The sequence below is a fragment of the Zootoca vivipara genome, chromosome 3 (genome assembly GCF_963506605.1).
Source record: "Zootoca vivipara chromosome 3, rZooViv1.1, whole genome shotgun sequence".
Taxonomy (NCBI): domain Eukaryota; kingdom Metazoa; phylum Chordata; class Lepidosauria; order Squamata; family Lacertidae; genus Zootoca; species Zootoca vivipara.
Window position 1 is genome coordinate 105,706,679 of NC_083278.1, and position 27,860 is coordinate 105,734,538.

At 43.4% G+C, this 27,860-nt stretch overlaps 2 protein-coding genes across 2 annotated transcripts in view; one reads left to right on the top strand and one right to left on the bottom strand.

Moving 5' to 3' along the window:
• The first annotated feature begins 419 nt into the window (after window positions 1–419).
• Window positions 420–24,486, top strand: MSH6 (mutS homolog 6). Its single transcript, XM_035111067.2, has 10 exons — window positions 420–632; window positions 11,655–11,854; window positions 12,529–12,704; window positions 14,992–17,536; window positions 18,939–19,210; window positions 20,070–20,187; window positions 21,528–21,617; window positions 23,451–23,605; window positions 23,862–24,061; window positions 24,319–24,486. The coding sequence occupies exons 1-10, from the start codon at window positions 472–474 to the stop codon at window positions 24,392–24,394; spliced, it is 3,993 nt and encodes a 1,330-aa protein (XP_034966958.2). The 5' UTR covers window positions 420–471; the 3' UTR covers window positions 24,395–24,486.
• A 703-nt stretch (window positions 24,487–25,189) lies between these two features.
• Window positions 25,190–27,860, bottom strand: part of FBXO11 (F-box protein 11) — a 64,272-nt gene continuing 61,601 nt past the window's right edge. The window contains exons 20-23 of the mRNA XM_035111069.2: window positions 26,861–26,968; window positions 26,044–26,152; window positions 25,854–25,952; window positions 25,190–25,775 (exon numbers count right to left, since the gene is read on the bottom strand). Coding sequence (XP_034966960.2) covers window positions 25,646–25,775; window positions 25,854–25,952; window positions 26,044–26,152; window positions 26,861–26,968 — 446 coding nt within the window. The 3' untranslated portion in view covers window positions 25,190–25,645. The remainder of the gene's footprint in view (window positions 25,776–25,853; window positions 25,953–26,043; window positions 26,153–26,860; window positions 26,969–27,860) is intronic.

Genomic DNA, 27,860 nt, shown 5'->3' on the forward strand with positions numbered 1-27,860 from the left:
TAATCAGGCCCTAAATCGCTTCCGAGTTGAAACGAACAACAACGTGTATGAGCTGAGTATATCACACGAGGACCTATTTTCAGTGTTTTAGGCGCCAGATAAAAAAAAAACGTTCCTCTTCAACCAGACCTTGGGCTCATTTAACATCCTTTAAAACGTGTTCGTGGGAAGAGGTGATTGCTTTGTTACTGTTGGGCTTTTGTGTTTTTATCGTGCAACCAGGCACCACCACGGGGCGAGCTTTCCAACGGCCTGGTCCCAGAGCCCGATTAATTGTCCGCCTCCCCCCCCCCACCTCAGACAGCAGGAGGCGGACGGACTCGGCGCTCATAGGCCGCATGACCCTCGCTGGGCGGGGACGGGCATTTGGCGCGCTGCTTCGCCGACTGGAGGGAGCGAGCGAGCGAGAGCCGAGAGAAAGGGGGTGTCGCCGCGCTCCTCTCTTGCTCCTCCTCCTCCGGCGCCGCCGCCATGTCCCGCCAAAGCTCCCTCCTCAGCTTTTTCCCCATGTCGGAGGCCAAGCGCGATGGCGCCTGCAGCCCTCACAGCGATGCCGAGCCCGAGGGCGGGCGCATGCTGTCGCCCAGAGGATCGGGCACCAGAGGGAGGACCAGGGCGCCCCCCACGGACTGGTAAGCCCCCGCGCTGAGGAAGCGAAAAGGCGGCGGCGGCGGTTGGCGGGCCAAGAGCGTGGCGCGCGCAGGCGCTGCTTCCATGAGGAGGGCTGGCGGCGGATGGCCGCCCTCTCTCGCATACTAGGCCCGAAAGCGGCTTCTTCGCGGGGGGAGGGGAGGTGATAGGCCGGGTAGACCCGGAGGAAGAGAGAGAGAGAGAGAAAAGGATGGCGCGCGCGATAGCGGAGGGAGGGTTTGGCGAGGCGCGCAGGTGAGGTGGAGGAACGGGCTCAGGTGACGCAGCGCGGGAAAGGCAGGTTCGAGGGGAGACCCCTCTGCAGGAGGCCGCGTAGGCCACCGCGCGAGCTCGTGGGGAATCTCCGCGTGGCGGAAGCGCCCCGCTCTTCCGAGCAGAAGCAGCACGCTGCGCTGTGATGCTGGAAGGGTGGGTAGCTGATGGCATCTGGCATCCTCCTCCTCCTCCTCCGCGAATTTGCCTCTCAAATCTTTCCGAATCGGTGGCCCTCCAGGTGAAGGAGAAAGCTCCCCAAAACTGCTTAAAGCTTCCGATTTGCAGCTTGGTATAAGTGGGTTGGTGGCCTTTTGTGTCGTCGTTCCCCCCATTGTGTTTCCTTCCCCTTTTCATATGGCAGCAGCACCCGGTACTGTATAGCCCAGTACTTTGGCACACTGAAAGGAGGGGGGGTGGGGGGGAATCTGCCATGTGGAATGGTTTCACGGAATCCTAAGACACTGAATCAGAACGGAATGAACCGTGGAGGACAGCTGTTGAATAAGATCGTAGAGTTGGCAGGGGCCCCTGAGGATTATCTAATCCAGGCATCCCCAACCTTCCGCCCTCCAGATGTTTTGGACTACAATTCCCATCATCCCTGACCACAAGTCCTGTTAGCTAGGGATCATGGGAGTTGTAGGCCAGAGCATCTGGAGGGCTGCAGGTTGGGGGTGCCTGATCTAGTCCAACCCCCTGCAATGAAGGAACCGCAACATGTGGTCCCCTATGCACGCTGGATCCTGTTTTGCTTTGCAAATGGACTGAGTTTTGTTGCGGCACCATTCCCACGTTAATGTAAAGGAGTGCTGAAAAATAGCTATACATTAATCATACATTAAGTTTGGGCTATACTGTACAAGAGGAGTTAAAAGATTCCTGACTGGCTAGATTTACCACTTGCTGCAGCAGGTTGTAATTGCGATAGGATATACTGTACAAGAAAGCTGTCCACTTATACCACATTGCAGTCCTTCACTGATATTTCATGAAGGTAGTCCTTGCATACACTTTTTAATAGTAAAGGCCAAGCTTCACTCAAAGCCCATATCCATTTGGCCTTCTTTTGACGACCGCATACCCCTTTTAAAAATTCTCTATCGCTCGCGAGTGTTAAAATATGAAAGTGTAGCTGGTTGTGTCTCAGGAAAAGGCCTGACTTGCAGACATGACTTTCTGCTTTCCATGTAACATGGAGGCATCACTTAAATTGCCTGGTGGTGGTAGGGTGTGTGTGTTTCCTGGCATTAGTGTTTGGAATATGCAAGGATGCATATCTTGCCAAGTAAAATGGAGTAAATGTGCATAGGATCTAGGTGCAGGATCATTGAATAAATGAATGAATGCTTGCCTGAGGGCAAGTGCCCTTGAATTCAGTGCGATTTGTGTGTTTTTTCAGGCCCAGCTGCATAGATAAGCATGTAGAACTGCAATCTGTGTATGTTTACTCAAATGTAAATTCTGTTTAAGAACATAAGAAACCTACTGAGTCAGAGTGATGGCCAATCTAATCCAGCATCCTGATCAGATGCCTGTGGGAAGCCTTCAAGATGGGCATGTGGGGGAGGAACCACGAGCCCTTGGTCCAGGTGATGGCATGCCCTGCAACATTTCTCCAATGAAAATAGGGATGTCCTATTTAATAATAGTAACAATAATACCATTATTTATACCCCATCCATCTGACTGGGTTGCCCCAGCCGCTCTGGGCAGCTTTCAACATATATTAAAAACATATTAAAATATTAAACATTAAAAAAAACTTCCCTATACAGAGCTGCCTTCCGGTGTCTTCTAACGGTTGGCTTGGCTCGGGGTCACATAACTCCATACCCTCCAACATTTCTCTGATGAAAATAGGGCCACCCTAAGGAAAAGCAGAACATTTTGGGATCAAATCAGAAACAGGGATGGCTTCTGTAAATCCAGGACTGTCCCTGGAAAATAGGGACACTTGGAGGGTCTTTGATGGGGGCAAGCTGACTTTAAAGGAAATGAAACTAAAACTTCCCCAAACCCTTTTCTCGGTCCTGCATAATAGGGTAGGGTACCTGAGCAAAGGGTCATGACTGCTCCTTGTCATCTTGGTGGCATGATTTTCACACTAAAATTTGGTGTAATGTGCAAAATGTTTCCAACAAGTTAGAAATACAAATATTTAATTTGTATAAATTGGAACCAATCATTGGTATAAATCTTTATTTCCGAATAATCCTTTAATTTTAATTCCCCATTTGATTCTTGTAATAAAATTTTATATGTAGCTCAATTTCCCTTCATTTTTAATCTCTTCACTGATACCATTTCTAGTGGGGATGCCCACCAGGGTATTTTTGGTTCTAATGTCCTTTTATATTTTTCCCAAATTCTATATAATGATTTTCTAACTATATGTTCCAGAAATCCTTTATGTACTTCTAATTTCTCGTCAATCAAATGTACATATCATATACATTCCACGACAACAACAAATTAAAAACATAAAAAATACATCACTCAATCTTATATTCCGTATCTTTGTCGACTTCCTCCTTTCCCTCCCTTCTACGTTTCTATATATCACTTACTTAGCACTTTCTAAATCTTAACAACTTTCTATTTCTTAATTATCAAATCTAAATGTTACTCTTAATCCCTTTTCAAACAACAATTTTCAAAACAACTCAATATAATTTTAGTTTTAAGAGCATATTAACTTCCCATTATATATCTAAATCTAAACACACATTACATTTAACTAGCTTACTTCTGCAACCACCTTATACTTCCAAATCCTTTATTATATATTACTAATCTTATAATTCTTTTCTAAATAAACTTTAAATTTCTTTCAATCTTCTTTCACTGATTCTTCTCCCCGGTCCCGGAGTCTCCCAGTCAGTTCAGACAGTTCCATAAATTCTATCAGCTTCATCTGCCAATCGCCCACCATCGGCATATCTTCAGATTTCCAATTCCTTGCTAATACAATTCTAGCTGCTGTTGTGGCATACAGAAAAAAAGTAATATCTTTCTTGGGTAATTCCTTTCTTGTAATACCAAGTAAAAAAGCTTCTGGATTCTTAATAAACGTGTTTTTAAACACTTTCTTCAACTCATTATAAATCTTATCCCAGAAGTTCTTTACTTGGGGACAAGTCCACCACATATGGTAAAAGGTTCCTTCCGCTTTCTTACATTTCCAACATTTATTATCCTGTTTGTGATAAATCTTAGCTAACTTTACTGGTGTAAGATACCATCTATACATAATCTTCATCATATTCTCTTTTAACACATTACACGCAGTAAATTTCATATTCTTCTTCCACAACCTTTTCCAATCTTCTATCATTATATTATGTCCTATATCTTTTGCCCACTCAATCATAACCGATTTTGTCTGTTCATCTTTAGTATCCCACTCCAACAACAAATTATACATCCTTGAAAGGTTCTTAATTTTTGGCTCTAACAATTCTGTTTCCAATTTTGACTTTTCAATTTGAAAACCATTTTTTTTATCCAACTTGTACATTTCATTTATTTGATAATACTGCAGCCAGTCATTCAAATGACTTTTCAACTGATCATATGTTTTGAGCTTAAATTGTTCTTTCTCTTCCACCAATAGTTCCTTGTACGTCAAGAAGAGGGCATCTTCTTATGAACTTCTAGTACAGTAGTACCTTGTTTTGCAACTGGGATCCGTTCCGGAGCCCCGGTCTCTGGCTGAAAAGGATGCTGGACAAAGCGCCACATCTGTGCATGCGCACGGAGCTGTTTGCCCTTCCACGTGAGTGGCAAACCCAGAAGTAACTGAATGTTCTGCTGGAAGATTACTGGAACTGTGAATACTCTGCTGACCACACTGGCCGAAATGTGTCATATCAACAGATATCTTCTTCAGTATCTGAAGAAGTGTGCATGCACACGAAAGCTCATACCTATGACAAACTTAGTTGGTCTCTAAGCTGCTACTGGAAGGAATTTTTTTTTATTTTTTGTTTCGACTACGTCAGACCAACACGGCTACCTACCGTGTTTCTCCGAAAATAAGATACCGTCTTATATTTATATTTCCTCAAAAAAACCGTGGTGGTTTATTTTCAGGGCATGTCTTATTTTTTATTACCTGTCCAGCCTAGCCTCTTCCTTGGCGCCCTCCAGAACTGCGCCTATCACTATGTCTTATTTCCAGAGTGTGGCTTATATTGCGCAACTGCTTGGAAATCCTGCTACAGCTTATTTTATGAGTATGGCTTATTTTAGCAGAAACAGGGTACCTGTAACAAATATCAACAGATAGTGAGCCCATATCTTAACAGGTTATGGGCTAACTGACTTCTACAAGTCTCACATCAGCAACTTTTTCCTTTTTTCCCCCTCACACTGCAGGTATATTACATTTCTAATCATTACATGCCTCCTTTATGCCTCTAATTTAATTATGCCCTAATTTAACATGATAAAATTCCAGCTCAGTCAAAGCTAACTTCAAGCATGAATGTTGCATTTTCCTTGCACTTAAAAAGGCCTTGTATCATGGATATATTTCTGCTTCATTTCTTGTTACCAAACAGTTCATATTTCCCATTCAAAGGGAAATTGTGAGTGGGGGGAGTAATTTTCTGTTTTCAGGGTCAAATTAAAATGTTGAACTTTTTTTAATGCATCCAAGTACACAATAGTCGTAACTATTCTGGAGACCACATAACGGCTGTGGCCAGATTGGGATTTAGGTTTGGGGCTGCCTGGCGGTCAAAAGGCAATATCTCAAGCTTGCAACAAATAAAATAAAATAATTGAAACAGGAAGCTACTGTCTTAGCTCTTCCATGCTCCTTCCTTCTTCAGTTTTTTACTTTGCCTTGCAGAAAGCAATTGTTTCTTCCTGAGACTCCTGGTGTTCTCCTTTCAGATTGGTTATTTCCTTGTCTCTTCTACCTCTAGTTGAATTTCTCTCTGTGTTTAGCCTCATCATTAGTTCTTCTCCTCCTTCCTGGCTCTGGTGTTTTTCCACTCATTTTTCAAAGCCTGTTCAGTTGTTGGCTTCCTTCCTTATCTACAGCCTCTTTAGAGACTGCATTGTCCTTGACTTTGCTGATTTCAGCCATAGTAGCCTCCAGATTTCCCCTCCCCCTCCAACCTCTTCCTCAGTGCAGCTAAAGCCAGTCTGTGGGGTGGGTGGGTGGGTGTTAGAGAGTTGCCCTGCATTTTTTGTTCTTGATTAACGATCAGCTATAATTCAGAGAGCTGCTTTGTCTGCACTTAAATAGAAAGGCACAGAAGAAATCTACACCCTCCTGCAGTGAATTTCAGCAGCAAAACCACAGCCTGTAAAGACAATAGAAGATTTTACAGCAAACTCTGCTTCTATTCAAGATTTGGTTCCAGCCCCCCCCCCCCCGCCCAATTCAGGGGCAGCACTTGTCACTTTCAACAGATCTTCCCAGCTTTCCAGACTCTCTTGCCCCTTTGCTATTCAGAAGATCTCAGAGTCAGATTTTTGGGGGGGGGTTAACCCCCCTCCTGGCATTCTTCTCACTATGGAGGATGGTTCAGTGGAAGGTCAGCAGGAGGCTCTGCTTTGGGTAAGTAAGGAGCGCTTACAACCAGAGAGAGGAGGACAATGGATCTCTCCCTGGTGAAGCGGCAAGCGGTTCACCAGTTTGATATCTTGCAGGGAAGATCTTCCTCAGCTGAGCTCAAGAGGAATTTCCTCATCCCTTTGAAACCTCTCAGAGCCAAGATACCCATGCAGCTCACCCTAGCATGAATGAAATGTTTTGACGTCATTACTCGACAGCAGAAGCAGTCTCTGCTTCAGAATACAGCATTAATCCTGAATTTCATCCATATACTGTACCTCCTAAAGGAAGCTCTCCTAGTAGATCTGGCTGAGGAAGTAATTTGGCCCTCAACTATCTCTCAGTCTCTTCATCAACAGTATCTGCTTCCCCTGCTTCTCACTCCACCTCCAGGAGGTAGTCTGGAGCACAACCTTCATGCAGTGGTTCTCAGTCCTTACCCAGGCGCACTGTTTCCCCTGAAGACCTTGACACAGCCTTAAGTGCTAGCAATCGGAGCCTCTGCCACAGCCCAATCATTTGCAAAAAGTGGCCCTTGCATGGGCAATCCTCCTCAAGACCTGAACTGGTCTGACATGTCCTTGTCAAAGATTTCCAGCGCACCGGGAGGCTGATGTGCTGTCTTGCAACAACTTGGCCTCTGAACCTTTTGTAGGGGGTAAGCTCTTTGGTGAAGAGGCTTTAAAGGACATCCTAGTTGAGTCTAGGGACAAGAAAAAAGAGATGACATATCTTTCGCCACACTTATCGAGGCTCAAGGTTCTTCAGAGGCAGGGACCTTCGGCCTTCCCAGCCTCCTGGAACAGGCAGTGCGGAGAGTTGAAAGAAAAGCAACAGTCCTATTCCTGCAACACTCAACAGAACAAACCCCATCTCTCTTGGCGTTGTTGCTATTCCAGTGGGAGGACAGCTGCCCTGCCGCAATACACCCATAGTTGGCAGCAGACCACATCCAACAGATAGGTGCTGGACACTATCCACAAATACTTACCGCCGCCAGTCTCATCAGACCCCTCCAACTTACCATTTTTCCAATAGTTACTCCCGTCATCTTTTTTCTACCAAAGAGTCTCTGTGACTTTTAAAAGGCAACCTTTCCCATTGAAAGCCATCTCCCATGTGATACTTGCACTGAATCTCGCTTTTTGGCTTGTTATTTAAAAACTGAAGAAGGAGCGGGGAGGAGCTAAGATGGCAGCTTCTTGTTTCAATTCTTTATTTTTATTTTTCAAACTTGCAATGTTGCTTATTAACCGCCAGGTGGCACCAAACCTAAATCCCAATCTGGCGCCAGCTTTTACGGGATCTAGAAATACCTTTCATAGTAAGTATGACAGACTTTTCTGTTACATTTCCTTAGACCACCTGAATGGAGCCTGTAGCTCACAGATAGCCTGGATGTTCTCAAACTTATAAAGGGCTCTCTGCCACTGAATTATTTCGTCTTTTCAGATAACGTCCCTTTAGAAAAGTATATGCATGTATTAGTGTTAGTATTAGCATTATTTATTAAATTTGTATATCACCTTTCATCCAAAGATCTCAGGGTGGTTCATAACTGAAAAATATAAATGAGAATACAAAATACATACGAAAAAAAACCAATAATCCCCTCCCCCAACCACATTTAAAAGCTGAAGAATGTTAAATCAGCCTGGTTGAAGAGATGTTTTTGCCTGGTTGAAGAGACGTTTTTGCCTTGTAATAAAGGCAGGTAATAAAGACAGGAGCCATGGGGTGGCAGTGAGAGAAGCGAGGCTTTGCTTCCCCACCCAGTCATGTAGGCCTGTTTGGGAGACGTCTTGACGCCGCAGCGTTGACAGAAATGGGAAAGGGAGGAGGGAGAACAGGAGGAGGAAAAGATGGAGTTGTGCTAACACTGGGGTGCAGAACCCGCAGGAGCTGTTTAAGAAATAGAACGAGTAGCTCTGCATTTGCAGTACCGTGAGAGCCAGTGTGGTGTAGTGGTTAAGAGCGGTAGACTCGTAATCTGGGGAACCGGGTTCGTGTCTCCACTCCTCCACATGCAGCTGCTGGGTGACCTTGGGCTAGTCACACTCCTCTGAAGTCTCAGCCCCACTCACCTCACAGAGTGTTGCGGGGGAGGAAGGGAAAGGAGAATGTTAGCCGCTTTGAGACTGCCTAGGGTAGTGATAAAGCGGGATATCAAATCCAAAATCCAAACAGTGGAACCTCGGTTTTTGAACATAATCCATTTCGGAAGACAGTTCGACTTCTGAAACGTTCTAAAACTCAAAACAGGAGCCTCAATTCAATAGGGAAACTCAAAATGGAAGCTGCGTTGGACATTCGGGTTCTGAAAAACGTTTGAAAACCAGAGCATTTACTCCTGGGGTTTCGGCGCTATTCAAGAACTGAGGTTTCACTATAATGGTGGGGCTCCTTGGCAGCATCCACAGCGGCAGAGGGTCGGGCATTTGCACACCACTGGCAATGCCACGGCCATTGGTACCCCATTGTTGCCTTTGCTGCTATCTCCCACCGCTGCCAGGAACAGCCCTCTGCTGCTGGGGCTTGAGAGTTGCTGCCTCAACCCCAACAAAGCTGGGCTCAAGTGGCCTTCGCTGAGAAAAGGAAGGAAGGAAGTGGCTTGGGACCGGCGGATGTTTCAGTGGCAGGGGAAGTGGCGGAGAACGCCAGATTTCAGAAGGAAGTGGAGCTGCTAAAGCCCAATGAGCTGGAGCGGCTGGTTGGCTGCAGGGAATCGCCATTAAATGGTTGGGAGGGAGCCATGAGCTGTCTTTGGAGAGTATGATAGTGGCTAAGGAAGAAATTTTTAGCAGAAGGAATTACTACTTCAGTGCATCTGCAAGAAGAGTTTGGTTGGGTAGGAAACAGGAGTAGATGTAGTAGCAGGGAATCGCTGGGCAACATTCAACTTTATACTCGAATAGATCCATTTAAATTAAGGTGATGTTCACAATGGGTCTAATGTGAGTAGGACCCAACATTGGATACAACCCATTGTGTGCTGCTGTACAGAATATTGCCAAAGAATGCGAGAGCTGTGCTTTTTCTGTTACAGTTTTTAGATTACTTTGGAGGGACACAGAGTCTTCATTCGCTTCATTTGCAGATTGAACATTGCATTATCTATATGCCAAATGCTATTTACACATGTTTCTGGGCACTTCAATTGCCCACTGACTAACCTGTTCCTATTTAGAACTCTTGGCGAGCTCAATATTTTTTTTATTGTCACTGTTTGAGAGCCATGCTGTTTGCTCTAGAGCAGGGGTTCCCAACAAAATTTTCTCGAGGACCCCTCATCGAGCCGCTATTGTGACAAGGACCCCCATTAATTCCTAATCCTAAAATTAAAAAGTGAGAGCCAAATTAAGAGTCTTTTTATATTTTATATTTATACGTTTTTTACAGTTACAACAGAGTACTCCATCAGTATACAGTTAGTTTTAATTTAGGTTCAATGGACACTGATAAGATCGGTTCGAGAGTCACTTACTTACTTGCTTGGACATCAAATGCATTATCTTCCTCTTCATCTGTAGGCCTATGTCGTTTTAACGAACCACTTTTCAACCAACGGTCCATTTTTAACTACGCGAACTGTAGCTTCCGCGAAAAACAACGCTTTGTTTACAAACACTACTGTTTTGCAAAGAGGGAGGGGAATGGAGAAGACAGGGTACATGCGCAGTAGCGCACAAATGAAGCCGACGCGCGCAAAGCATCTTGGGGAGGTGAGTGTTAGTAGAATGCGCGTGCTGCCTCTTTGCAAAACAGTAGTGTTTGTAAAGCGCCACCTAACGGCGTACAGCAGAACTACTGCCTCTATCTAATTCTAGTTTTGCGCTAGACTCTGCTCATGCAGGAAGTGGCCAAAACAAAAAATCTGTTATCATACGAAATATATTTAATATATTTTTTATTCTAATAGCATCTTGCGGACCCCTCTGGCATAGCTCGCGGACCCCTGGGGGTCCCCGGACCACCTGTTGGGAACCACTGCTCTAGAGTCCTCCACTCAGCGATCTGAAACTGAAGTGTGTGTGCTGCAGTTGCTTGTTGAAGGGAGGGAAGGAACTCTGCACACATTCCAGGGCACTTCATTGTTAAATCACTATCAAACCAAACTGTTAATTTTGTGCAAAGAAGGAGGATTTCCTTGCTGAGGCCTCTGTGGAAGTAGTGGTCTCAGTGAGAAGAGGATTGGGATGAGCTCAATCGCTGGAAACATTATCTCATATGCTGCATATGCTTCAAGATAAGATAAATGGGCCTGCTACCTGGGAACTTGTTTCATCTCGTTTCAACTGTGAGAAAACCAAGAATGCACCATAGGCCCAGTTACTAGAACATTCTAGGTTAGGAGCCTCCTGATTGGCTCTGGATGTGGAAGAAAATTGAGCCTTTGCACTGATTTAGGTTCAAGACTCTGTTTATTAAGGCAAAGCTATTGTGTTGGGGGAAACTCCCTCACCTTCTTCCTCCCAATCAGTAGGGCTTCTGCTTATATCCAGAGCCAACAAGCTTTACAGGGGTAAAAACATGGGCAAAATGTCAGAAGTATCATACATCATTCTTTTACCATCCATCCCATCTTCATACCTTCCCCCCTCTTTCTTTCTTTCTTTCTTTCTTTCTTTCTTTCTTTCTTTCTTTCTTTCTTTCTTTCTTTCTTTCTTTCTTCTCTTAAGGGAGATGTGGCCTTTTTGTTTCACCTGCAAGATCATACCAGCTGTGCTGCGAAACTGGATCCTGTAATACCTATCCTAATAGTGTTAGGAAAAATTAGCTTTGTTATTCTTTATCCTCTTTTATAATTCCAAGCTACAGGTAGGTAGCCGTGTTGGTCTGGATCGAAGTAAAATAAAAAAATTCCTTCAGTAGCACCTTAAAGACCAACTAAGTTTTTATTTTGGTATGAGCTTTCGTGTGCATGCACACTTCTTCAGCTATGTTTCTTAATTGTCCCAGGTTTGGGGAACAGGCCTTGTCAGTCAGCGAAAAGCAATGCTTTACATTTGGAGGTGGGGGTTCTACTTCAAAAAATAAAATAAAAACTTGAGTATCCTTGGGTAAAGTATGAGCTAAATTCTAAGAGAATTGTGTCTGTAACCAATGTAGATAGTCTTTTTGACTTCATAGATTGTCAGTAAAAGATCTGTTATAAAGGCTATCTTTTTTTGTCTTGCAGTGACTGTGAATTTTCACCTGGTGATTTGGTTTGGGCCAAACTCGAAGGTTACCCTTGGTGGCCATGCCTTGTCTACAAGCATCCAACAGAAGGATCACTTTTCAGAGGCAGAGGGAGATCCTCTCGCATCCATGTACAGTTTTTTGACGATGACCCATCAAGGGGTTGGGTTAGCATTAGATATATACGCCCATATACAGGTAAGAGTTGATAACTGAATGTAATAGGTGATAACAGAATATACACATAAGATATTAGAAGCAATGCAGCATCACTCTGTAAATTGACCACATACTGAGAGGCTTGGAAGTACTGTTCAGCTAAGATGCCCTTTCACCTTCATTTGAGTAGGATGCATCTCTTCAGTTTGACTTGACTTGGCAGTACAAGGGATTGGGGCTGTACTATTTCACCTAACACACATCTGCCCTGTTATTGTAGGCAACTTGCAGCCCTATGCCACTCTTGGCAGAAGCTCCACCCATTTGTTGCAGAGGGAACTATAGAGTGCCTAAGACGGTTCTGTATTCAGCACCAACATTTGATATGCTACTTTTGCATCAAAATAATTATGGTGGGATTCTGACTGTGTGAGTTACACCAAACTGCCCCCAGTATTCCAACAGCAGATTAGTGGTACGGTAGTTTATGTGGAATGATTTAAAAAGTCATGCAATTTAATATACATAGTAATCTGAGTAGTGGCAGTTCTAAATAACAGTTCTTAAGAGATACGGGATTAAATGCAGGATCTTTAATTTGGGATTGTTACTGTAAGGTTTCTGCATGTTAGATAATCAAAAACTAGGAGAAACCATGAGCGTGTTTTAGCTAAAAATTGTATTCTCTTGACTGATTCCTTTTTATATTACAGGTTCCTCTGGTAGAGATACCAGTAGGGGAGGCATGTTCTACAGTTCAAGACCTGAAATTAGAAGAGCAATGGAATTGGCAGATGCTGCTTTGCAAAAAGAGAAGAGTGAGCGACTTGACCTGGCAGTGTGTGACAAACCTTCAGAAAGCGAGGAAGAAGACGATGAGGAGATGGAGGTCACTCTTTATAATTCTTGTTTCCAAACGCAATTAGAAAACGGGGAAGAGAGGTTGCTCATGATTTGTAGGACAGTTCTGTATACGTAGATAGTTGCCTTTCTCTTTATTGTTTTGGAACTGTAACAAGTATGTGTCTGAACTCACATGCATGTCCACACTCACATATACTGTATCTGTACACACTAACTAGAGGTTTGGGATCTTTTGGTAGAATTATAACATGCCCATTTTTGAATATGTACAGTCATACCTCGGTTTAAGTATGCTTCTGTTTGGGTACTTTCAGTTTAAGTACTCCGTGGACCCATCTGGAACGGATTAATCCACTTTCCAATACTTTCAATGGGAAAGTTCGCTTCAGGTTAAGTACGGACTTCCGTACTTAACTCATACTTCGGGTTAAGTATGCTTCAGGTCGAGTACTCTGTGGACCCGTCTGGAACGGATTAATCCACTTTCCATTACTTTCAGTGGGAAAGTTCGCTTCAGGTTAAGTACGCTTCAGGTTAAATACAGAGTTCCGGAACCAATTGTATACTTAAACCGAGTTACCACTGTATTTGCCTCTGTTCCTGCCTAAATAAAACTCCTGACACCCAATACTTTTTGTTCTGGGCTGGCGATCATTGCTACTACTACTACTACTAGTAGTAATCTGCACTATACTTGTAGATCTCAGGGCGGTTCACAGCATAACAATCTCTTAATTGCCAGACGGGCGGCCCAGTAATTTTTTGAGGCGAGCAAATAGCTTTACGTTCAGATTCTTGAGGAACACATTAAAAAAAACCAAGCTTGGTTTATCATATGAAATGAAAATGACAGAATACATAAATGCTGTTTCAGACAGTAAAATTACAATTCAGGCAGGTAGCAAATCCTACCATACACACACACCTTGATCTAAAGAGTGGAAGAATCCCTACCAATTCTCAAAAGCCTGCACAAGTGAGCGTGACCATTACGCTAGCAAGACTCACACTAATAGTAAGTTAAGAAATGGAGGGAGTGGGGGGAATACCTGTCCTTAGGCATGTGTGTGTTCATTCCTTGTGAGCGCAGAATGAAGATCCTTGGAGCTAGGAGAGCCACTGCCTACAAATTTTGGGGTTCCTTTATACCCTTTTCTTTGTGGAGAAGGGAGGGGACTTTTCAGGTAGGCAATTCCTATTGTTTCTGTTGCCTTTCCTCGAGAGTTCCTACCCATTTCTCATTTCCCCCATGTTGCAGATTAAGAGTTCGAAAGACTTATCCTAGTAGGCTATGGTTGAACTGGTTGTCTTGGTGTGCTCTCTGTCTTTAAGTTATAATAACATTATATTGATTGTCTCCATCCAGGGCGTCAGTAGACTGTACTTGGGAAATTTGCATGTGCTAACGTTTATGCAAAGTGTGAGGAGTTCAGGGTGTTGCCTGAATGCCTTTCAGGACATGCTTTTGATAAGGCTGGTACCTGGGTCAAGCAAGGCTCAATGTGGGGAATCTCGTGTCATATTTCAACTTATGTCACCCTTCTTACTAATGCTATGATCTACAGTAATAAACCACAGAATAAGTTCAGAATGACACACAGCTATTCACAGCAGCACTTTCTTCTGTGGTTATGAGCCAACTTTCTCATGGTAGAGCATGGTACTCTGTAAGAAAATCTTGGAGGAGAACACACCTCATCCTTTATGCTTGTCACTTAATTCAAGGCTATGTAAGTGCATGTTTAATTTGCTGAAATGGATGACTTACAGGTCACCTCAAAGTGGAACATAAATTGGGAGTTGCCTGTAGGGGCTTTCCTTCACAATTGAAAAAGAAACCTCTTGGTTGTCCTCGTCTTTCAGGATCTTTAGAACTGACATCTGACTGTTGAAGAACTATGTGTAGGCTTGAACAAAACGGAAGTATTGGAGACAACTTATTCCAGCATTTGATGCAATTGAGCCTAGCTACTGCTCTGCCATAGAACTCCTAATTGCATACCCATCGTTGCATTAGTCCAAGTGGAGAGGTTGAAACCTCTCACTCACCTATCACAAATCCGATGAGCAGAGGGAGATCACATCCCCATTGTTCACTGGTCATGATGGAGAAGTTGAAATCTCATATCTGCACGATAACGTGGTCCGACAACACCACCTGCTGCTTAATTTAAAACAACAATGAAAAGAAGACAGCAGCCAAATTGTTGGGGGCCCCCATCAGAAAGCTTGTCTTGTCAAAGTTGTAGCATTAGCCTGTCTTTAAAGCATCTGGTTTTTAATACTACTTTCTTCTTTTTTGTCTTTGGCAGGTGAGCGACGAGGGTGATGATTTTGGCACATCTGAGGAAGTGAAACGTAGGAAAAGGCAAATTGGAAGAAAGCAACGTGTTGGGAAATCCAAAAAGAGAAAGATCATGGATTCTGACAGTGAACATGAGTATTCAGACATGGAGTTTAAACCTGATGAAGCTAGCAGTGATGAAAATAGTGCTGGAGTTGGTGACAGTGAGGCTTCTGAATCGGAGGCTGACCCAGGAAAGAAAGTAAAGCGTCCCATTAAAGTCTCTCCTAAACCAGTGCAGGAAAAGGCATATAAACCTCCCCAGAACAATGTGTCTGCAACGCCCAGCAGAGAAACAAATCTTTCGGCTGAGATAAAGTACAAGTTATCATCTTTTGCAGCTCCTGAATGCTTTGATTTTCAGCCAAGCATTAATGGAGGAGGAGGAGGAGCAGGAGGAGGAGGAGCAGGAGCAGATGGCAATCCGACTTCGTGGGAACATGATAAAATTGACTGGCTCCAGGATGGTAAAAGGAAAGATGCTCGTAGGAGACGGCAAAATGATCCAGATTATGATCCAAATACTCTATTTGTGCCAGAGGACTACCTTAAAAACTGCACTCCATTAATGCGGAAGTGGTGGGAGATGAAGAGCCAGAATTTTGATGGCGTGCTTTTCTATAAAGTTGGGAAGTTCTATGAGCTGTTCCACATGGATGCTGTTATTGGTGTGAACAAGATGGGCCTGTCGTTCATGAAAGGCACTTTTGCTCACTCTGGTTTCCCAGAAATAGCATTTGACAGATACTGTACTATATTAGTCCAGAAAGGTTACAAAGTGGTTCGTGTTGAGCAGATTGAGAGTCCTGAGATGATGGAAGCACGCTGTAGAGCCTTGGCCCACCCAACAAAATACGACAGAGTTGTGCGCCGAGAAATATGCAGGGTTATTTCCAAAGGGACACAGACCTACGGTATTCTAGATGGTGATGATTTGGACAACCACAACAAATACCTCCTCTGCGTGAAAGAAAAAGTTGACGATTCTGCTGGCCTTCATCGTACCTATGGAGTATGCTTTGTTGACACGACCGTGGGGAAGTTCTACCTGGGTCAGTTCTCGGATGACCGCCATTGCTCAAGGTTTAGAACACTCTTGGCTCATCATATTCCTGTGCAGATACTTTTTGAGCGAGGGAACCCCTCTGCAGAAACACAGAAGATACTCAAAGGCTTACTCCCCTCTACTGTGCAAGAAGGTTTGATTGCTGGGTCTCAGTTCTGGGATGCCTCCAAAACACTAAAAACATTGATTGAAAAGGGCTACTTCCGGGACGAAGAAAATCCAAGCAGTGAGCTCATCCTGCCGCCAGTAATCAAATCTATGACTGCGGAAACTGACTCCCTAGGACTTACCCCTGGGGAAAATGCTGAGCTTGCGCTCTCTGCTCTTGGCTGCTGTGTCTTCTACCTTAAAAAATGCATTATTGACGAGGAACTCTTATCAATGGGGAAATTTGAAGAATACATTCCTGTGGATGTTGATATTGCAAAAGAACAAAACTCAAGCAGTCTGTTTGCTAAAACAAGTCAGAGGATGGTGTTGGATGGGGTCACCCTAGTAAACCTAGAAATTCTGCAGAATGCAACCACTGGGTCAGAAGAAGGCACATTGCTGGAAAATATTGACACTTGTTGCACACCCTTTGGAAAGAGACTCCTGAAACAGTGGCTCTGTGCACCGTTGTGTAACCCTTCTACCATCAATAACCGCTTGGATGCAGTTGAAGACCTCCTAGCTGAAGCTGCCAAAATGTCAGAAATCCGCGACCTTTTAAGGAAACTCCCAGACCTTGAAAGGCTTTTAAGCAAAATTCACAGTATTGGGTCATCCCTTAAGAACCAGGACCACCCTGGCAACAGAGCTGTTTTATATGAGGAGGCCAGATACAGCAAGAAAAAAATTGTAGACTTTTTGTCTGCACTGGAAGGTTTTAAAATAATTATGGAAATCATCTCAATTTTGGAAGATATCGCTGACGGTTTTAAATCCAAAACACTAAGGCAGATAGCGATGGTCAAATCTAAGAATCCAGAAGGCCACTTCCCAGACATTAAAGCAGAACTTGAAAGGTGGGATGCAGCTTTCGATCATAACATTGCACGAAAGACTGGTGTGGTCAACCCCAAAACCGGGTTTGACACTCAATATGATAAAGCGCTAGAGGATATAGGCAACATTGAGGAAGGCCTTCGTCAGTATTTGGAAAAGCAGCGCAAACGGCTTGGCATTAAAGCTGTGATGTATTGGGGAGCAGGCAAAAACCGCTACCAGATGGAGATTGCGGAGGGTTCGGTGCCTGCGAACCTGCCTGATGATTATGTGTTGAAATCTACCAGAAAGGGCTTTAAGCGCTACTGGACTAAAGATCTGGAGAAAATGCTGAACGATATCATCAACGCTGAAGAACGGAGGGATACGGCACAGAAAGACTGTATGAAGAGGTTATTTTACGACTTTGATAAAAGCAGCAAAGACTGGCAGACGGCAGTGGAATGCATTGCAGTTCTAGGTATGGAGGCTTCTACCGTAGTATATTCAAGTTGAAAATGTACTTTTAATTCAAGAGCCGGGGTTCCATAATATGGAATATTGCCATCTAATCCCTTGCGAAGAAACCAGTGTGGAGTGCCACTGTGTGCATTAGGAATATTAGCTGGGGGTGGGGGCTAAATGTTGATATACGGAAAAGGATTGTTTCCCTGCTTCTTGCGCATGGAGTGACTCTTAGCAAAGGCAGTTGATAGCTCCATGCAGTGATGAGCCTAATGATGCATAATCTTGTAACCTGTGTGATTATTATTGCAGTTGCAACAACCGTCGCTGCACTTGCTCGGGGAGAAACTCTATGCACCTCATATCTCTTCAGACTGATGGAGAGGGTGTGTGTCCTGTCCTGGCATCCAATGAAATGTGTGCATGTCTAAGGAGGCATTTTCAGTAAAGGAGAGACTGAGCCAGGGCAGACAGGAACTGAGCAGGAAAAGCAAACAGCCTTTTGTGCGTTTTGGGGGGAATATATACTGAGACCTTCAGTGAGTGCCATAGGAGGTGCTAGTTGGGTACGCTGGTACCTGTGGGTGCCACACTGGCGACCTCTGTCGTATCTTATGAGGTGGGCTGTGTCCCACAAAAGATGATGATGTGGTATAGTTTTTCAGGGCAAGCCTGCAAGAGTACTAGCAATCTAAATCTGTAGGTAAGGAGTCAGCCTGAGTTCTAGAGAAGCTGAGAGCTCAGCAAAGAGATACCTTCAGAACTGTGAAAGTACCATATTTTTTCCTTGTACAAGATGACCCCTAATTTTTTTGAACCCAAAATTAAGAAAACAAAACCCTAAAATTAGATGGGTGGTGGTGGAAGCCAAACCAAGAAAGGGTTTGAAGAGGAGGGGGGGGAGGAAAGGGTGCTCTCACTCCAGTGGTCGAGCTGGCGGGGGCTTCAGGAGGCGAGCCAGTCACCAGCGTGCAGCCTGCAGGGGGAGGAGACAGTGGCAGGAGGGACTGCCTTCATCTGCCCAAGCCAAAATCCTGGAAAAAACGTCTTAATCATGGGAAAATAGGGTATTCCCAGGCTTTCTAAAAGTTTAAGATTGCCATTACCTTCTGCTCTTTTTAGTCTAATCTAATTGATGGAAACTCTATCCCTCAATCATTTTAAAATTAAATTTCAGACTTTCATCTTACTTATACTTTCCTAATAATTGTGTGTTATTTGAAATTTCTGTGTTGGATGTTAGCAGTACGTAGTGCAGTAAAAGCTTCTTGTTTGGAGGAGAAGATGGTGAAAGTTTTGTGATTGAAGTACTTGGAAGTAACTGATACTTTAGTCACCTGTGATATAGCCCAGTGCTCTGAATAAAGAACACAGGAAACGGGAAAACTGACTGGGATTTTCTCCCCCCCCCCAAATAGATATCCTAATGTGCTTTGCACACTATAGCCAGGGATGTGATGGACCGTTGTGCCGACCTGTAATTGTGCTTCCGGAGAGCAACACGCCGCCCTTTTTGGAGCTGAAGCAGTCCCGCCACCCCTGCATTACAAAAACCTCATTGGATGATGACTTCATCCCGAATGATATCCTCATAGGTGTACAGGATGAAAAAGCAAGTGCGGAGAGCAGGACTTGCTGTGTTCTAGTGACTGGTCCAAACATGGGAGGAAAGTCCACGCTCCTGAGACAGGTGATCATAGAACATAGCATGGTTTATCTGTGTAATTCCCCTCTTCTTATTTTTACAGACTAACTGCCATTGGGATTGATTAAGGGGTTTCTTCCCCCAATTGGTACATGTTTTATGCTTTCATTTGCAACATGCAGACTAGGTATAGGGCTGTATACAAACAGCAACAACAACAACAATAATAATAGAGTTCCCATTGCAATCTGGAATGTGTGAGAAGACTGGAGAGGGGCTGAAAGTAGGGTCAGGTAGGAAGTTGGGCTAGCTGGACTTTGGGACTCTGACATGTACTGTATAAATACATATGAATTCCTATAGGAAAATAACATAGTTTGCAGCACCATGCGCAGGACAAATTGTCCAAATGCTTTTAGCAAAGTAGCATTAATTTAAAACTAGGCTAAACCCAATGTTAGTAACATTCCTGCTTACCCAGATCCTACTATTGAAATAATTAGGCAGTTGTACTTTGTTCAGTTTTCTTTCATCACCTGTGTGATGTGGAAGTGGATAGAACAGCAGGATTCTGTTGGGGAGAGGGGAAAGAAGAAGAAGAGTTTGGATTTGATATCCCGCTTTATCACTACCCGAAGGAGTCTCAAAGCGGCTAACATTCTCCTTTCCCTTCCTCCCCCACAACAAACACCCTGTGAGGTGGGTGGGACTTCAAAGAATTCTTCTTTGTGGGAATAGATGGGGGTTTGAAGGTGTCAATTTGTACTGGGCAGTCCAAATGCAGACAACTTCATTTTGGTGGAAACAGCATTGGAGGAGGTAGTGAACAAGCATCTCTTCCTTAGCAGCAGGACAAGCAGGTGAAGCGAGTTCTCTAATGCCTATTGCTTTTATTGCTTTGCAGACTGGCCTCGTGGTGATCATGGCCCAGTTGGGGTGCTTTGTACCTGCTGAATCTTGCAGGCTTACTCCTGTCGACAGAATATTCACCAGACTAGGGGCTTCAGATAGAATTATGTCAGGTGAGTCCTGTCCGTTTGGGGGTTACTGAGAAATAACTGCTAAAGCAAAACAGGCGAGACAGAACTTTATGTAAAGGGGAGGAGAAGGGTGTGCCCACCTCAAAATACGTGTATATGAAAATGGTTATACGGTGACAAGCACTAGAAATATTTATGGGAAGGGTGGGAATGGTTTGGCCTCTATAGACTCTCCTCTCTCCTGCCTATCCATACTTAAGACAGATGTACCCTGAGGGGACGAAGAAGTGAGGAAGCCCAGACCAAGGAGCCCATGACCACCAGTTCTTGAAGGGACCATCAGTAGCCTAAGAGACCTGGCAGCTCTGACCCCTCCCTCCCCTGTAGCCCCTTAAGACCCATGTGCCCTGAGGGAAAGCAGCAGAGAAGAAACGGCAGCAAGGGCTTCAGTGAGGGACATGCCAAAGGTTCCTTAACTAGGTTGGGAAAGGAACTGCTCCTTACAGATGAAGGAACATTTGAAGGGCTCTCCTACCAAAAGCGGCTTCCACTGAGGCAAAGGCATCGTTTTCATATTGCTGAGTGAATGAACTGGGCGGAGCTCAAGTGGGCCACTTCACAGACTTCCTCTTGGAGTTAAAGTTAGGTTTTTAAGGCTGCAATCCTGCACAGTTATTTAGGAGTAAACCCAGATTAAATTCAGCGGGGCTTGCTCCTGAGTAGACATTGCACAAGATGTTGCTGCAAGGGTGACAGCCATAATATCAATCAGTGTGGTGCAATGGCTTGAAAGCTTAGTTTAGATATGGGAAGTCTCCACCCCATTGAAAGCTCCTGGCGTCATCTTGGGCCTGGTCCTAGGGAATGTTCTGAAGGCATGAGCAGGGCCGGCTCTAGGTAGTCCCATTGGTGTAGGGCGCCGGGCCGGTAGGCGGGGCGAAGCCGCGCGGAAACCATGCTGCGCCCTGCGAGGGCAGGGGCGCCGGAGCAATCTCCGCCCCTCAGCACCAGGGCGCCCGGCCTGCTCTAGACTGCCCTGGGCATGAGTCCACCACCTCACTGGAAGTTAAGCAGACCTGTTCAGTATCTGAATCGGATCCTTCCTGGGAATCACATGCATGGCACCTTGGTTTCATGACGAAAGGTGGGGTATAAATGCAAGAATATACAAATAATTTGTAGCTCTCTTCTCATGTTGCTTGCGCAAAGAGGGTGAAGATAGTGACAGACTGTGAGGCCACGCGTTTAGCTGCTGCCAAAATGCATATAATTCTTCCTGCCTCTACTCTCGATCATCATCATTCCTGCTCCACACTTCTGTGGAGGCTCCTTGCGTGATTTAGAAACCTACAGTGACCAGGATGTTTTTTCCCTCCAACCAGGGGAAAGTACATTCTTTGTTGAGCTGAGTGAGACTTCCAGCATATTACAACATGCAACAGAACATTCTCTCGTTCTTATGGATGAACTAGGTATGTAATAACAATTGCAATATCTGTTTATTTTTTTAAAGACTTGTTTTTTGCCCACTTACAGGTATGTCAGTTAACAGCCCGATTGGCAGGCTACAGCTGCCTATACTCTGTCTGTGGCACTGCACAAATTCCTGATTTATATGCTGTTGCAAAGCAAGAGCTTGGTTGCATGACCTTGTATGTACCAGTGCCATTTAAAGCAAGCCCCTCTGCAGCTATCGTGTCAGCACAGCTCCTGCCTGGGCTATGGATGCTAGGTGTGCTAACAGGGCCTATGAAACAGTCGAGAGCCCAATTTAAACAAGGCACTGGATGCTGGCAACACCATATGGGAAGTTCTTGCCCACACGAATTTTGTTTTTTTAATTGGACCCAAGATTCCAAGCATGAAAAAATCCAATGTGGAGGTGCAGCCGCACTTGCCACTTTCTTCTCGTTCTGGTTTCCAAGACTGCTGAATGTGCCTGGGTCGGTCACAGTGCCTTTGCTTAAGCAAGCTAAAGTGCACAAATACAGACACCCCGCTTCCACCTCAGCATCTTGACAATCCCATTTAGTATCATGAGAGAGTGGGTGGTCCACTTTTACTCAAACCAGCCTGCCCGATAATCTCATTTGAGGTATGGGTGGCTGGGAACATTGTGCCACCCTTCATTTGGAATCGAGAGGATCTTTTTCAGTTGCAGGCAAAGACCATTTTATTCAAGGCCTTCTAGTTTGCTTGAGATACTCCGGCTGTCAGTGTTTTTATTGTTTTTGTTTCCTTAGGTATCATTGGATGGGGGGCATAAATTTAAGAAACTTGCCTAGTTGTTTTTTACCCAGGCCACTCATGTGCACTAGAAAGGGTAATATTTGAATGTTGCCACTTCCTCCCATACACCATCTTAAGTCATCTGTGACAGCAGCTGGTTAGTCTTAACAGACTTGAACAAATTTTCCTGCCCCTTGCACTTTTTTTAACCTGATCAAAAGTTTTGGAGAACTCAAAAGCTTGCTTTTGTAACAATCTGATTCGCCTAATAAGACTACCGTCCTGATACAGATTTTGGAATAAATATTTTTATTAGACTAAATCATTGCTTGCTAAACAAAGTATCTCACAGCAAGCTCGTTTGAATTTCCTGAATAACTTCTCCCAATTCTGGTTCTGATTGTTGAGCCAAGGCTGCAGTTTACAGGTGAAACTCGGAAAATTAGAGTATCATCGAAAAGTTCATTTATTTCAGCAATGCAACTTATTATTTTTTCTTTTAACAAATGCTTTCTTTTGTAAATTGCACAGTAATAAAGTTACAATAATACAAAAATAAACAAAAATAACATCGCTATTACATTTCATTAATTACATTCCATTTATAATTGACCCGGCGACAAATAATTACAACAAATAAAGGCTTGACGTATCTTGCTTTGCATGTCATGCATCTATCTCATATATTGGTTTCACCTTTTAAGTTGCATTACTGAAATAAATGCACTTTTTGACGATATTCCAATTTTCCGAGTTTCACCTGTATACATACAATGGAATGATCATACAAGAAACCTCCCATTATGGCAGAGGTCCTGATTATTCAAGTTTTGGAAGTTCTGTTCTTTTTATAAAAGGGGTCTTGGTTAGCGTCTCACCTGCATGTTACTGTGAAGACAGGATGGCTCAGCTACCTAGTCAAGTGGTTCAGATTCTCAGTATGCTGTTGGTAGTTTCTTAGTTTGGGGTTTTTTTTGGAAAGAAGGGGAAAGATCCAGCCTAGAGCAAGGTTCAAAATGTATTTCAGCCACTCTGGCAATGCCTTGGAGTTTTAAACTCGGCTCTTTACTTTCCAGGTCGAGGTACAGCTACCTTTGATGGAACTGCTATTGCTAGTGCAGTTGTCAAAGAACTTTCAGAGAACATCAAATGCCGCACCATGTTTTCAACACATTACCATTCTTTAGTAGAGGATTATTCTCACACCCCTTCTGTGCGGTTGGGACACATGGTATGTAACACTTCCTTTCCCTTCAAAAGTGGTCTCACCTACAGAGGGCTTACAAGCTGGGACTCCCTTTCTTCAAAACAGCCATTCTGCTAAATGAAATGGGCCTCCTCCCCCCCCCACTGTTCCATTACTTTCAGAGTGATCAGTGGAAACTTGCTGGTAAACAAAGTAGACCATTAAATGGCCTAGATGAGCTGGTAGGATTTGAACCAAGGGCCATTGATCCACTTTCCTTTGTGCTGTTTTTTCTTTTCAGGCATGTATGGTGGAGAATGAAAGTGACGATCCTAGCCAAGAAACAATTACGTTTCTATACAAATTCATTAAAGGTGCTTGCCCTAAAAGCTATGGCTTTAATGCAGCAAGGCTTGCTAACATTCCTGAAGTAATTATTCAGAAAGCTCAAGAAAAGGCAAAAGAGTTTGAGGCAACTACCCTCTCACTAAGATTGTTCAGGTAAGATTTTTCACCATGTACTTTCCTTGCAGGGCGGGGTGACGCTAGTGTCCTTAAACCGGTGGCTTGCTGCATGCTGCAGGAGATGGTTTAAACTAGCTTGCTGTGGAGCTGATGTGATTGCACAGCACTGTTATATACTGTATTGAGCCTAGCCGGAAGAGCAAGCAGTGTCGTATTATTTCCTTCTAATTGTAAAAATTCTTTCCCCTAGTTTTAAACATGCATATGTTGATTGACTGTGTGTGTTTTCCCAGGAAACAGTGCCAGATAGCGGAAGGCGCTCCACTAGCCAGAGATGAGCTTGACAAGCTAGCTGTGCTTCCTGTGTGAGACAACCTGTAATAAGTTTATCTACAGCAGTTTTTGAAACAACAGTTTATGCAAACAACAGTGATCTAATAAACTTTATTTTTTAAAAATGACCATTTTCCATTGTATTTCCTAGGAAATTAAACCCTTTTAATTCTTAGCTACCCCCTCTACATAATGGTTATTGAATACTCCACAATATATTAAGTCTAGATGTTATGGTACATGCATACACTTTCAGGCTGTTGATTACCCACTGTCACCAATACACATAAATGGAAAAAAAGCTATGAAACTGTATAGGGCTGTCTATATACTTTTGTCTCATCTTCATTAGAGGAGGAAATTGCAATTTTCAGCAGTTCATAAGAGTTAATGTCCAAGACTGTTCAATAAAACTGTGAACAGAGTAAATACAGGATTGTTTTGAGGAGATGTTCTTACAACAGTGTACTTTAAAACATAGTAAAACCTCTTAACTGCAAACTGTCGCCTGCATACTTTGTTTTATAGTGCATTATCTCCCAGGAAGCCTCATTAAAACATTGTTTCTCAAAGTGATGTGAAGACCATGGGGGCAGGGAAGGGGAAAAGGAGGGATATTCTAACTGCAAAGGATACCAGAAAAATTGCTGGATATAATTTAAGATTAGTGTTCTCTTTCATAGAAAGAACGTACATACTGGGACATGAGTACAGTTACAGCAAGTCTAGATGTGCTAACAAAACAGGACACATTCAAGTACAATAAGATTTGCTTGAAATTAAAAACTACATGAGATTAAAGCATTAAAATCATCTCAATCTGAATAAATGTTTTTAAAAAAATCAAAATAAATGCAGAAGTGCTAGCTCACATTTTTACCATATTACAAAAAGCAATTGGTACCCATGTCCATAAAGGCAGCAACAAAGACTGCTGCTAGTCTACAGAATAGTACTACTGCAAATGGGACTGTGTTTCAATGCTACTTGTAGAAACACCAGCCTTTTGGAAGTTGGTATCTGTACAAAGATGCAGCTTATTTTCTTCACATCTGTCCCTTAGTCTTTGTTTACACAGTAATGCTGAAACGCCCAGTTCTGTTATCCTGAGTCAACATATTGCCACTTTCTTTTTGGTAGGTTGAGCTCCATAGTGTCACCACTTTTACACATCCATTTTTAAGTCTCCCTCTGCAGAAATGGGCAAGTATAACTTCCTCAAAAACAAAATTAACAGTTACGATAGAATGGCAGGACTTTTTTCTTCCTTTCTTTCTCAAAAGTAATTCAGTTGTGCTGCAGCGTATTAGATTCTATAGGAGGAGCAGAGTCATATAGCGTATCTGTATCATGGGTCGGTTCTCCGGCTAATGTACATGGGTTGGAGAGTGTTCCAGCACCACAGTCGCAGAAAAACCTGGAAGAGAGAAGTCTTTGAAATACTGGCAGGGGGAAAAGTGGCTCTACATTTTCAATCCAGGGTTAGTCAACATACCTATCATGCCTAATAAATTCCACATCATGTCCTTGATGGCACTTCTTAATACAGTTTACGCATATGGCGTTGCGGTCTGTGGTGTTGCAAGTGTGACATCTAAAATGCAATGTTAACAATTTAAAACGGATCCATTTTTTAAACATGCAAACATTAAGCTGTGGGGAAAGTAGATCCCATACTTGCTTACCTATAGAAATCATGCATGGGGTAGCTGGTGTAACTTGATATTTTATATAAACATTGGCCTCTACTGACAGCTTTTTCTATGGCATCTTGATTGTTCATTATTTTGTTATCTGCAATAAAATAGTGATCAGATATAACAGTTTACTGGGGCATAGTGAGCCATTCTATAGCGCATGAGCTATAGTTTGACTCTGAAAACCTCCGATCCAACAGCTGGATTTGATCTGAAATAAGATTACACAATCCCTTTAGGATTTAAGCTTAAACCCGATGAAGGGGAGTTTTGCAGTACAGTCATAACTTGGAAATTGAACGGAATCCCGTTCCGCAAGTCCATTCGACTTCTAAAAGGTCCAAAAACCAAATCACAGCTTCTGATTGGCTGCAGGAAGCTCCTGCGGCCAATCAGAAGCTGCGGAAGCCCCGTCAGACGTTCAGGTTCCAAAAGAAGGTTCACAAACCGGAACAATCACTTCTGAGTTTGCGGCGTTCGGGAGGCAAAATGTCCAAGTTCCAACTGTACAGGTCGTACTGTACCCAGTACTTTTCACCAATATTGCTGCATCTGCTGTTCACACAAAACAAATACTAATAGAAAATACATTGCCACTGCTAGGAAGTGTGCATGTCAGATATATTAAGAGGTTTGTTTAAACTGAACTACCAAAACAATTATCACAAATGGCTAATTTAGAAGTTGTCAAAGCAAGTTTCTAAATGTGAGGGTGCTTTGGGGGTTTCATTTTCATTGAGTATCCCTTATAAAGAGTTTCAGTAACAGTTTCAGTAATTTACAAAATGAGCATAATTCAACATACCTTTCATTGTCACATTGACTCCAGAGGCTAGAAATAAACCTCCAAACCGGTTATTGAAAATCTGATTGCCTTCTAAAGTTGCAGTTGCATGATTTGTTATTTCAATACCTTAAATTAGAGGGAAAAGGTTGGTTTAGCAAAAAATGAGATTTGACGTATTTAACTGTCTCAACATTTTTTTGACTCTTCTGGTACTATCCAAAGAGAAATAGTATACTAGTTAATTAGCAGAAACTGCACTCTTTAAAAAAGTGTTAAAATGCTATTTGCCTCAGTTACTTGCTACTTGAATGATTATAAAACAATAATTCATAATAGCTCTTTAGAGTTTTCATCTAGCCAGGCTGCATACAACTCAGCTGGACAGGAAAACCACCACCTAGAAACATCTCAGTCTTAAATGAAGCCCCCCCCCCCACTCCGCAGTTTCATGCAGATGTTTAATAGCATGAAGAACAGAATCAATCCCCATACTGGAGAATCAGGGGGCCAAACAATCTCACTCAAGGACCACAATCTGGAACTGGCTGTCCAAGTAGAATCAGAACCACTGCAATATGGTACCTCCAATCCCCAACTCAGCCAGTTATTCCAGAAGGATTTCAAATCTGATGGTATTGAAAGATGCCAAGATCATTGCATTCTCTGTCTCTCCCAAGTCATCATACAGTGTGGTGACCAAGACAGTTTCTGAGCCAAAAGCAGACCTGAATCTTGATTGAACTGGACTTAGAAAATGTTGACAACCACCCTCTCAAGGAGACATCTGCTGCTGGCCTAAAACTAAGTCAGGGTTTCTTCAAGAATGGTCTTACCGCCACCTCTCAAAGCAAAGCATGAATTAGCCTGGCCCTATCCGCTGCCGACGGACTCCTTGCATGATTTTATAGGCTAACAGTAGCTGCACAAACCGACAAAGCACCCTGTACACATTCTCGGGTCAAAGCAACTGAAACCTACCCAACAACAGCAGACAAGAAAAGTGTTCCAAACACCTCTG